Consider the following 12,416-nt stretch of genomic DNA (forward strand, 5'->3'; position numbering starts at 1 on the left):
AGGCTTTTGATGGGCTGGGGAAGCCCAAGGCTTTGTAGTTAGGGATTCTGTTGTATGTGGAGGGGAATATCTTGGAGAACTGAGGCTAGCATGGCCAGAGGATGAAGAACTTTCCCATGTTTGGTGTGGAGTAGACACTCGGTGAATTGATTGTATTCTCTGGTCATCTTACTGAGGTCTAGCCAGTTAACCTTTAAATCAGTGGTTGTCAACCTGTGGGTTGTGACCCCCACGGTTGTTGAATGACCCTTTTACAGGGGTCACCTAAGACTATCAGAAAATACAGATATTTACATTACAATTCATAACAGTAGCAAAATTACAGTTGTGAATTAGCAACAAAAATAGTTTTATGGTTGGGGGTCACCACGACATGAAGAACTGTGTGAAAGGGTCACAGCGTTAGGAAAGTTGAAAGCCACTGCTTTAGAGGGTGGAGATTGGGACTGGGTGCAGGTGAGGTTCAAGAGAGGGAGGAAACAGAAAGGTCTTTGAGAACACTGAGGTAGAGGCCATAGTGTTTGGACTGTAGGAATGATCGTGGCTTAACCCCGTGGAGAAAGGGGATCTTCTTGCAAGGATGCCTACGGTTTTGACCCTGGGCTGTTGATGGGATGAGTACAGGAGTTCTGGGCGTTTCTGGGAGGGGCTCAGCAGGATCCTGCAGAGGTGGTGCTGGCCCTGGGCAGCAGTGGGCAGCTGTGGCCTGTGGCCAGGGAAGTGGTGTCAGGAGGTAGTGGGGGATTTTCAAGTAGAGCACTTATGCTCTGGCTGACCCGGTTTCTTGAAGCTTTGGGACTCGGTCTGCTTGGGGACGTGGATACTGGGCAAGAAGCCCTAGACCCCCACCCCAATTTACCATGGAAGCCAGAGCAAGAAGGCAAGTGTCTATTGTTCTGTGCCTCCCTCAGCGCTCCTCCTCCCTCCTTACCGCTTGGCTGAGCCAGCACTTTTTCTTCATTCCTTTATCTGTGGGTAAGTACAGGGCGTTCTGTTTCTCCTGCATACAGATCAAGGCGAGAAAGGGACAGGCATGCACCAAGGACCATTTAAATGATTCTTCTTCTTCAATAAGAACTCTCTCTCTCTCTCTCTCTCTCTCTCTCTCTCTCTCTCTCTTTCCTCTGTCTCTCCCCTCCCTTTCTCCCTCCCTCCTTTTCAACACCCCTCAAAAAAAAAAATCCCAGAGGGGAAAGTGATAAAAACTGACAGGAAAAGCCTCGTGGATGGATGCAGGGTGATAAGGGGCCGTGGTACACGGTCCTCTGTCTTCTGTGGCTGTGTGTGTGGTGCCTCTGACTTCTTGTGGGTAACAAGGGTGGATGAAGCTGGTTTGGGGGTTAGCTGTGAAGGTCAGTGGTGCAGGGGACCCACATGGGCCCTGGTTTCCTGTGCGACATCCATCTGATACCCATGTTCAAGGTCTCTTGAGATTTGGTGTTGGGGGGGGGCTGAGGGTTATTTCTGTAGTTATCTTTAAGATGGCCTGTGGTCCACTCCAGAATCCTTTCATTAGGTACCGACAGCACCTGATCCTTAATGTGTGAGGTCCTTAGATGCTGACAGTCTGTGATAGCCTTATTTGACAGTCACGGCAGAGTAGTGAGGACTAGCCAGCCAAGCCTAGGGCAAGAAAGGTCAGCTAGACCTCTCTGGCTTTTAGAGAGGTGTCTTGGGATCCTGTGATAAGCTGGACACACCCCGTGGTTTTTTGTTTGTTTTTTTGTTTTTACATAATGTCTTGCCGTGTAACCCAGGCTAGCTTGAACCTCATGATCTTCCTGCCTTAGCCTTCACAGTACTGGAATTACAGGTGTGTGTGGCCCCAGTCAGAGTGGGAACTCCAGTTTAATCCCTGTTACACCTGCTCAGCCCAGTAGCATTTCAAGATGTGGCTCCACCAGTAAGCTTTACAAACACCCTGTATTGCAAAAATGAGTCTGCTGGGGTGTCCCTGGGGCAGGGGTGCTGGAAAGGGGAATCCCCACTCTTGTTCCAGAGACTGGGTTGGGGCACGCAGCCCTGTCACGTCTCACTCGATGCCTGAGCACCCTGGCGTCATTACAGCTGACGCAGGCCCTCCGTGGCGCTCGTGTATTTACTAGCTTGTCACGGCGTCGGCGGTGGCTGGCAGACTTCCGGTGGCATCGCTGCTGACCCTGCCAGCGCGTGCAGTCTGCCACATCCTCACCTCTATATTTAGTGCGCAGGAACCTGGGCGAGAGCAGAGGGGAAGGGAGGGAGAGAGTCCAGCCAACCCTGCGTGGCGTGTTCCTTGGAGGGTGGTGACCGAGGAGTAGGGGAAGAGGGCAGGGGAGAAGGAGGCAGGAAAGGCCTGTACCCATCTACTGGTGGCCTCCTCCTCTGGCAAAGCTAGGCTTGCCTCGGAGGGAGTCTGGGCCTCGAGCGCCACCTGCCTGCAGTCTAGGAAACCTGTTCTACCCTGCCTTGGCCACCTTGAGTCTGGGAGTCGGGTTGGAGGTGCAGCAGGGGAGGGAGTTTCTTTCTAGGCTCAGGCATCTTATGAATGAGTTGGGGAGAAACAGCTTCTTAGCCTGAGTATATTTAGGAAAAACAGAGCAAAAGAACAACAGAAAAAAAAAAACCCAAAACCACACTTACTTTGCTAAACCTCCAAGTGTTAGAGAACACTGTCCCAAGGAAAATGGAAAGCTCAGAGGGAAGTCAGCATGTCTTGACATGCTGTGGACCCCCATTCCTCCCGTTCCTCTGTTCCACCTCAGGAAACTCACTTCTGCCCTTCTCATTCCCCTCCCCTCCCTTAATCCCTGTGTTTGCCTCTCCCTGAACTCCGTATAGATGGGGCTGTACAGTAGGTGCTGCTGAGTGTCTGACCTCTGGCTCAGTCGCATTTCCTTCGAGGGCACCGCAACTTGGTTCTGAAGTTGCTGAGTATTGTGTGGGATGACACACTGCATAGCTCACGCCTTTGGGCTGTTTCTGGATTTGGTCAGCAGGATAACGCTATAAATTTCTTTGACGTTGTCTGTGTGATGGGATGTGCCCTGCGTCCCTGGTGGGTTCTTAGAGGTGGATTGCTGTGTCTGGGGAAGGTCATGCCTGCTTTATGGGTGTGGGTGACAGGTTTTTATTTGCTTCTTGGTCGTAGCTTTCATCCACTTGCATTCATTTCTTTGCTGGGTCTTGGTACCATTAAATTCTGTAGCATCTGTGACGCAAACCTTAGCCAAGACAGCTGGACTCTTTAAGTTGCTTGAGTCAGGGAATGCAAGGGATGGGCATATGAGCTGAGTGTCTCCTACATGGTGGTCCTCAGATACCTCCAAACCATCCTGCTCATTCTGGGACTAGAGGAGCAGTGTATTCCAGCTTGGGCCACCTCCTTTCCCTGCAGTACCCGCTGCTCAAAGGCTGGCATCTTTAAGTAAGCTGGCAGAGCATAACTGTCAATTTGATGTCTGGTCTCTGGTGCCGTGGGTCATCACAGTTCACTGTTTCCTGGGTTCATTGCTGTTTTGTGGTGACTGTGGGGCCTGGTGGATGGGGAAAAGGTCCCAGAATAGCAAGGCTTGCTGGACACCAGCACTTTCTGGAGGAGTGGGGCGGTGAAGCTTTTGTCTTTCCCACCACAATGCCACCTCACCAAGACTCGGAAAGCCGGCAGAAAGGCCAGGAGGAGAAAGGCGTAAGGGGGTAGAGAATACTAGGGAAAAGCCAGGTGAGAAGGGGACAGAGCCCAGTGCCATGTGTACAAGTGTCCTGGGCTGGTGTGAGCATTAGGGGACTGTGCAAGTATCCTTCATATGTGTGAGTATCCTGATATCTGTGTGAGCAGCCTGGGGTTGGCGCAACAGCAGCCATGCTGAGTCTAACAGAACTAACATCAGGGTCAGTCTCCTGACTTTGGCCTTTTTCAGCTTCTGTTCTCAGTCTCCTCTCTAGGACGTGTGGATAGGGACAGGCAGAGCTCAAGAGATTTGAGGGTGGGGCTGATGGGATTTACCTTTTGCCTGTTGGTAGGGCCTAACCCATGTCTCCTTGCCTGGCTCTCCTCTCTCTTTGCCCCTTCCTGTCTTCCTTTTTGCATTTTTGGGAGGTGTCTCTTCCTGATCAGGTCTTGGAGGGGGGCAGCTGTGCTGTGACTGTTCCTTGGGTCGGGTAAGCTGATTTCCACCCGCTCCCTGTTGTCACAGGCTCCTAGAAGGTGAGCACGGACGGTATGCAAAGTTGTGAACCCAGTGGCGACAGTGCGGATGACCCTCTCAGTCGCGGCCTGCGGAGAAGGGGACAGCCTCGTGTGGTGGTGATCGGAGCTGGCCTGGCTGGCCTGGCCGCAGCTAGAGCACTTCTCGAGCAGGGCTTCACCGATGTCACTGTGCTTGAGGCTTCCAGACACATTGGGGGCCGCGTTCAGAGCGTGAGACTTGGTAAGCGTCACTCGGGTTTAGCCACCTCTCTGGGCCATCTTTTGTCCCCCAGTACCCTGGTCCTGCCTGAAATCTTACTAATTTGGTCTTGGGATAAATGTTTGATCATGCAACCTATGTGGGTATTTTCCAGAAGCTTCTTTTGCCCCTTGTACCAACATTCCATTTTTAGAGAATGCTGTCTTGGTGCAACACTTGGGGTGGACGGTGTTTGTTGGAGAGGGCATACTCAGAGTCAAACTATCTGAGGACTGTGGGGGCTCATTTCTAATGTCACAGGAGGGGAGGCTGTGTAAGTTCTGATTAAACATCATTAGTTTTTATGATGTTTTTATTTAGTATGAATTAGTGTATCATGACTGAATTCCAGGCAACAGGAACTAAGGTTGGTGCAGTGGAAGAGGGATTTAGGCTTTCTTGTGAGTGATGCATGGTCTTGGGATTGTCTCAGTCCAGGTTGTAAATAGTGAGGACCCTGGAGAAAGCAGCCAGATAAGAGACGTGCCCCTGGGGTAGGGAGACTTTGCCAGGGTTCTAGAGAGCAGGGATAGTTTCTCACTGAACCTGGAACTCAGTTATTCCGCTAGACTGGCTGACTGACCAGCAAGCCCTACGGGTCCTCCCGCTTCGGCCAATTATGGCTGTGCACTACCTTGCTTGGGTTTTTTTGACATGGATTTTGGGGGATCTAACTGAGGCCATCATGTTTTTATGGCAAGCACCTTACCAACTGGGTTGTCTCCCTAGCTTTGCCTTCTGTTTTGAGACAGGGTTTCATCCTCCAGTTCTCTGACTCCCGAGTACTGAAGTAGCAGGCGTGAGCCACCGCAGTTGCACCTCTAGAGGATTCTGTATTTGCTGCACAGAGCCTATGTGCTTGCTTGCTTAGATAGGTGGTCAGGCTGAGAATCCACGAATATCAAAGACACCCTCGGGCCTTTTCCCTTCCTGTAGAGCTAGTGAGGACGTAAGTATCTTCCCCTAGAGCCATTCCTGGAAGGCACATAGGAGGTTTTGTTTCTCCTTTTCATGCACAAACTAGGTTGTCTCTTGGCACTAAGAACGAAAGTGCCATCCAAGTGCTCATAAAGTTGGGGCAGCCAGCGAGCCCCAGTGCTTTACTCGCTGTTGATTGGCTGGCTGGCAGCCTCAGGAAAGAGCAGTCCCACTTACGATTCTTGGGGCGTATTCAGAGTCTGATATCCAAACAGAAGATGGGGAGATAGGTGGCCCAGTCCCTGGGGCAACTGACAACCGAGTCTGTTCAGAGAAGGCTTGGGGTGGCAGAATACTTGATGGGAGGATTTTTTTGGGCAGAGAAGAAGGAGGGCACAGGTGGTATGGAATGAGGAATGTGAAGGAGAGAGGGGAGAGCTTGCTGTACCGGGTGTCTGTGTTGTATGCAGATAGGCAGGCCGCAGGGCCCAGTGTGTAGACTGACATGCTTCAGCATGGCATAGTGGCCATGTCTCTGTCAGCAGTGAGAACAGGGATCCAGAGCCAGAGACTCGGAGGACACCACATGCTATGAGGTGAGTGGGCATGGGCTGGCACTTGGTGCCCTTTGGAAGTACAGATGTGGTAGAGACGGAGTAACAGAGACATCCTCAGCAGAGCCCTTATTCTGGTCCTCCCAGCTGCTGTCAAACCTTGGCCTGAATTCTCTCCCCACCTCTGCTCACATTTGAGGACCACCTAGAGAAGACAGGAAAGGTGTCTCCTTGCTTCTGACCTGCCCAGTCTCTGTGTGGCTTGGAACTTCCTACTGTGCCAGGGGGAGGGATCAGTGTTTCCCCTGTTATCTCTGAACTGCTGACGGTTAATTCTCTGGGAAAGGGAGCCTACTGTGATGAGTCATTTCCACTACGACCCCACCAGGCTCCAACAGTAGCTCTGAACCCATGGTCACACAAGAGAGTCTTGGTTGGTTCGGGTGGGTCACAGAACAAAATGAATAGTCGTGAATGTTAGAGAGGAGTTTGTCGGGGAGGGGAGAGTGGTTGGTACTGCATTGTGTACGTGTGCAGAATGGTCTAAAAACAAACTTTACTATTAATAATAGCGATAACAATAATCTCCCTCTTCTTCCTCTGCTCCCTTTGGGAGCTCAAACGAGAACAGACACTTCTGTTGCAAGGTCCTAGACTTTCAGCTTTTGGTGGCCTTCAGTCTGCCTGCTTACCCTATACCCGGGGGCCTGTGCGTGCCTGCTCCTTTCAGAGATACAGACTGTCCTTATCTTGTGAGCTGGAGCATGAGGTTGTGCTTTTTCTAGTTTTAGGCACATTCATGTTACAGGGCTAATTTTAGTAACTGATAGTTTAATTAGAAACATCCCAAGAAAGGGAAGGCATGCAGATAAGGAGCGCATGCCCAGTTCTTGGGGTGAGGGACAGTGCTGCCATCTTTAGACTGTATCAGAACGAGCCACCTCAGATGAAACAGCTTAAAACAATCTGTGGGGTGAAGTGGGGCAGGACTCAGGTAGGTGGGTCTTTTTCGGGCTTTGCCTGATTCCTGCATGTCCAGGGTCAGTTGGTTAGGATCTCTAAGATGCCCTCATCCTCATGTGTGGTAGGGGGTATAGGCTTTGCTCTAGGCTTATGTTCCTAGCAAGGTGAGCCTGTGGTTTTTTCCATAGTTATCATTTTAGAAGTTGATGGTAGAAGCCACGAGGCCCCTGTGCTGGCTACTTTTGTGTCAACTTGACACAAGCTGGAGTCATTTTGGAAGAGGGAACCTCAATTTTGAAACTAACCCCTTCCCCCCCAACACACCAAATTGGCCTGTGGTGCATCTTCTTGGTTGATGATTGATGTGGAAGGGCCCAGTTCACTGTAGGCGATGCCACCGTGAGCCAGTGGTCCTGGGTTCTATAAGAAAGCAGGCTGAGCAAGCATGAGGAACAAGCCAGGAAACAGTATCTTCCATGGCCTCTGCATCAACTCCTGCATCCAGGTTCCTGCCCAGTTTGAGTGTCTGTCCTGGCTTCCCTCAGTGATGGGCTGAGAGGTGGAGCTGTAGGCTAAAACAAATCCTCGCCCCCCCCCCCCGTTACTCTTAGTCATAGTGTTATATGACAGCAATAGAAAGGCTAACTAAGGAAGGGGTCTTGAGGCCCCTGAAGCTGCAGGTTTTTTACAGCCACATTCTGCTAATCAGAGCACGTCACATTTTAACCCAAATTCAAGCTGCAGACCCTGCCTCTGGGGGGGGGGCGGTTGGGGGCGTGCACAGTCATTTTGTCAGGGGTGTGCACACAAGAGTGGGAGAACTTACCGTGAAGTTGACAGGAAATGGACCATATGGATTTTTGAGCCTGGCCTGCAAAAGCAAATACCACCAGTTGTTTCTCTGTGCTCTTAGGACCATGCTAACCTCTCTGGAAGCTAGGCAGGGAAAACTGCTTCAGAACTTTGTAACATCTGAAGAAGAAACTGAGGCTCAGGACCGAGGCAGCTATCTCAGACCTGCTGGTTTGACTGGGGATGAGGAGGGAGGATGGATTCCTAGGGCTCTTACATCTTGGATCCAGATTGCTCCTCAGCCCTCCTCAACAGAATCTCAGGGTCTGCCTTCCCCACTTCTCCGCCCTGTGAAAGGATTTCAGGGCTTAACATTCTCTGGAGATCTGGTTTGTATTCTTCACCCCTGGGGAAAATGCTCTGAATTGGAGTTGTCCTCTCTTTTCTGTCTTGAAGTTTTAGAAGTGGGGGAATCTTCTGTCTGAGAGAAGGGGTCGGACTTCAGAGCCATGGGGTATTAAGGAGCTAGACTAATACTGGTGGATACCCACAGTAGTTCTCTTGAATGTGCAGGAATCAGGGATCTGGGGTGTAGTATTGTTTGGGGAGGTGACTAGAAGGAGAAATGTCTGACTGATGGCGTGAGGTGACAGTGGACACATCCAGGAGTCACTGTGGGCAGGGCCGCTCCCTGCTGGTCACCTCATCTGACGTCAGGTGATGGCCCTCTGTATGTAGGCTTTATCTGATCATCAGAGCAAGCTCCCAAGTCCTTTCCTGGTCTGTTGAGTATTTGTGGGTGGGAGTCCTCACGTCCTTCTCTGGAGAAACCTCTGCCCCTCTAAGGGTCTGTTATTGTCACCCAGGACACGCCACCTTTGAACTGGGAGCCACCTGGATCCATGGGTCCCATGGGAATCCTATCTACCATCTAGCAGAAGCTAATGGCCTTTTGGAAGAGACAACAGATGGGGAACGCAGCGTGGGCCGCATCAGCCTCTACTCCAAGAATGGCGTGGCCTGCTACCTTACCAACCGTGGCCGCCGGATCCCCAAGGACGTGGTTGAGGAATTCAGCGATTTATACAACGAGGTAAAGGGAACACCAGGACAGTTTGGGGATATGACACAAAAGTGCTGGGGTAGGCAAGATGCAGATAGATTGTCTCAAAAAGGCCTTAAATGTCATCTGCTAGACTTGGCTAGGTGTTTGGTTGTGACGGTTGACACTATGGTTTTTTATGGACACTCAACATTTTTTGAAAGCATATCTTAGTTGTTCCTCGTATCTAGCAATAAAATTAATTTTTGTGCATTGATCTCAATTCCCTGATGGTTATTATTTTGATTCAAATAACATATCTATTAGTATATCAGTTAGCATTCTAATAATATTTTTGAAGTTGTGTGTAGCCAGCATTGTTCAGGAGAACTCTTTGCACGGATGGAAATGTGTGGACCTGCACTTTCCAGTGTGCTAGTTTCTATACTTGTGGCTCTCGAGTAGTTGAAATGTAGCTAGCGAGGCTATGCAGGAACTGATATTAAACTCTCAATTTCTAGTGGTTTCTATATTGAGAATCCATCCTCAGAGTATTTATTATTCTTATTACATTGGTTAGTATCGCAGTCCATTATTAGAAGTAGCAGTACTGCACCGCATCGGCGCATCCATGCTTTAGAAAAGTATTCTTAGTATCTCCCAGTAGTGCTATAAGGTGCCCTGGACAAATGAGGTAAAGTACAGGTCTGACTTTCTTATTGTCATGTCATGGCCCAGTCCAGGTCAGCACATGGCTGCTGAGCACTTATTGAATGTGAGGCCCCTGGCCCATGGAGGATGTGCACGCTGTGTCTTGTGTGTGTGCACCAACAAGTGTAGAAGCCCCTGGCCCATGGAGGATGTGCACGCTGTGTCTTGTGTGTGTGCACCAACAAGTGTAGAAGCCCCTGGCCCATGGAGGATGTGCACGCTCTGTCTTGTGTGTGTGCACCAACAGCGACATGAGTGTAGCTCCGTAGTTCATTTTCACTCACAAAGTGATCAGATAGTAACCTGGATGCTTCTAAGTGGCCTTCGCTGGTCTACACACTGGTTCTTCTTAGCTATTGTAAGTGCTTTAAGCATGAATACTTATGTTTTTATTTTTTAATTTTTAAAAAATAGATCCCATACAGCTCAATCTGGCCTTAAACTTGCTATATAGCCAAGGCTGGCCTTAGAGGCCTGATTCTTTTTTTCCCCACCTTTTGGGTACTAGAGTTACAGATGTGTACAGCCATGCCTGGCTATATGGATACCAAGTGCTGGAGTTACAGATGTGTGCCACCATGCCTGGCTAAGGGGATACCAAGTACTGGAGTTACAGATGTGTGCCACCATGCCTGGCTAAGGGGATACCAAGTGCTGGAGTTACAGATGTGTGCCACCATGCCTGGCTAAGGGGATACCAAGTGCTGGAGTTACAGATGTGTGCCACCATGCCTGGCTAAGGGGATACCAAGTGCTGGAGTTACAGATGTGTACAGCCATGCCTGGCTATATGGATACCAAGTACTGGAGTTACAGATGTGTGCCACCATGCCTGGCTAAGGGGATACCAAGTGCTGGAGTTACAGATGTGTGCCACCATGCCTGGCTATGTGGGTACCTTCTGACAATGACTCTCAGTGGTCCTGACTTGTTCTGCTTCCTGTTGGTCAGTTTCACTTCTGAACACCAAGAGTGGCATCTGTGGAAAATAAAATGGATACAGTGGTTGTTAAACTGCCGTGCTGCTTAGGGACTGAAGAAAGAGGGAGAGGTCAGGATTTCCTTGTGTGGCTTTTAGTTTGTGGTGACGACCTTTCTGAACAAAGCGTGTGAAACTGTGCCTGAGGGTGGCTTTACTAGCAACAGTGACTCTGAAGGGCCATTCATGTGTGTACATTTAGATGGTGTACGTGTGTGCGTGTAGGTCAGAGTCAGTGTTGTTGGGTGTCTTCCTCTATTGCTCTCTACCTTGCATTTTGAGACAGAGTCTCTCAGTGAACGTGAAATTCACAGTTTCAGTTGGAACAGCTGGCGGGTGAACCCCCAGGATCTGCCTGGCTCTGACCTCTCAGGAATCGACGCATGCTGGGGATTCGAACTCGGCTCCTCATGCCGAAGTTCTTTACTCACTGAGCCATCTCTGTCTTTGTTTTTTTCCTTTCTCAGTGCTGGGGATCGAGCCCAGGGTCTTGCCTGTGATAGGCAAGTGCTTTCCCACTGAGCTATATCTCCAGCCTTACACGTAGAATATTGAGCCCTTAAGGTATAGGGCCTCTCAGATCCCCAGTTTTCTCATCTGTAAAATGTACATGGCTGTACCTACTACCCAGTGTTAAGGGATTGGAATCCCAATGAAAAGCACTTAAGTATTGGTGTAGTGGTCCAAGGCCTGCCCCGTCTGGTACCCTCCTTTTACGTGTGGGAGGATACTGTACCCACATGGTAGACCTATCCCTCGTTAGTGATGGTGACATTTGCTACTTCTGAGCTGGACTTTGTGGTCTCCGGTGACCATGAGCTGAATATTAATTACCATGTTGCTCATTTGTTAGGGGAAAACCGAGGGAGGAGGAGGAGGAGAGTCCCCAGCTCAAGTTCTTGGTAGTAATCGTGCAGGAGGAGTTTGCTGAGACTCCAGCTACTGCTGGCCATTTAGCGTCTTGTGATTGTAGGCAGGACGAGTTGACAGTTTCACCCATATTCTTCCCTGTAATTTGTGCTGCAGAGGCATCAGGCCTGTCTCGTGTGGAGGCTTTCTCCCGTGAACAGTGCTGGTTGGAGGAACCCTGCTGTGGCCCCACAGCTTGTGTTGGGGCTGCAGTGCAGAGCAGACCTCTCTCCCATGAATGCATTCTGGCCAAATCCAGATGCTCTTTAAGGAGGGAGCTAACCACTAGTCATCCTGGCCACGAGGGGTCACAGCTGAGAAGCTCGCATTTGCTATAGCCCCAGAAATGACAGCAGAGGGTGGGGATCCTGCTGCCCTCCTCCTTGGTGCCTGCCTCCCTTTCCAAGGCCATTTATTTCTTACACTCTTCTCCTTGTTGCCTCTTGATGGCCTCACCTCCGTCTTTGAGTGTGCAGATCCCTGTGCCTGTAGTGTTCTCACCTCTCATGGCCAGTGCTGTGTCTCCTAATGAGTCGGGGTTGCCTGGGTTGACCTTAGCACTCCTGGGTTCCTTGTTATCAGTGCTATGTAGAAATCCCCTTGGAGTGTCTCCTCAGCTGGGGTATGGGCAGGGCTGAGGACTTCCTTTTCCTTAATACATCTGGGTGTGGAGCCCATACATGCATGCTGAGTGAATGCTGGGGCCTGTCTAGGAGTAGACTTGTTCAGTGTTTGTGGGAGATGGGGGATTATGGGACAGGCTTGTAGGGGAGGCAGAAGGACCCTGCTTCAAGGGACTGATGGTCACTGTGGATAAGGAGTGGGTTGGTGTTTTGGCTGAGAAATGGCTGCCTGGTGGTTTCTGTCTCTTGGATCGCTGGAGCCTCCGGAGATGCTCCCTTCTGTGCTGCTCTCTTCCCTCTAACTTCATGTACGTCAGACGAAATGAAGGGATTCTTACAGATCTGAGCAGGGGGGTATCTGTAGGGGGTGAGTTTTCTACACTTGGTTCTTGGAAAAGGTAAGGTGTGCAGACCAAATTCTCCAGGGGAATGTGGGGCCCTTGCAGACATGCACACAGCCCACAAAGAGGCAGCTCCTTCTTCCAGGTTCTACAGGTC

At 50.3% G+C, this 12,416-nt stretch overlaps 1 protein-coding gene across 2 annotated transcripts in view; it reads left to right on the forward strand.

Annotated features, from left to right (window-relative positions):
- Smox (spermine oxidase) overlaps positions 1–12,416 on the forward strand; it is a 33,935-nt gene that overhangs the window by 16,159 nt on the left and 5,360 nt on the right. For both annotated transcript variants that reach the window (XM_075962235.1, XM_075962236.1), the window contains exons 2-3: positions 4,176–4,409; positions 8,521–8,747. In XM_075962235.1, coding sequence (XP_075818350.1) covers positions 4,202–4,409; positions 8,521–8,747 — 435 coding nt within the window. In that variant the 5' untranslated portion in view covers positions 4,176–4,201. The remainder of the gene's footprint in view (positions 1–4,175; positions 4,410–8,520; positions 8,748–12,416) is intronic.

This window comes from Microtus pennsylvanicus, chromosome 2 (genome assembly GCF_037038515.1).
Source record: "Microtus pennsylvanicus isolate mMicPen1 chromosome 2, mMicPen1.hap1, whole genome shotgun sequence".
Lineage (NCBI taxonomy): Eukaryota > Metazoa > Chordata > Mammalia > Rodentia > Cricetidae > Microtus > Microtus pennsylvanicus.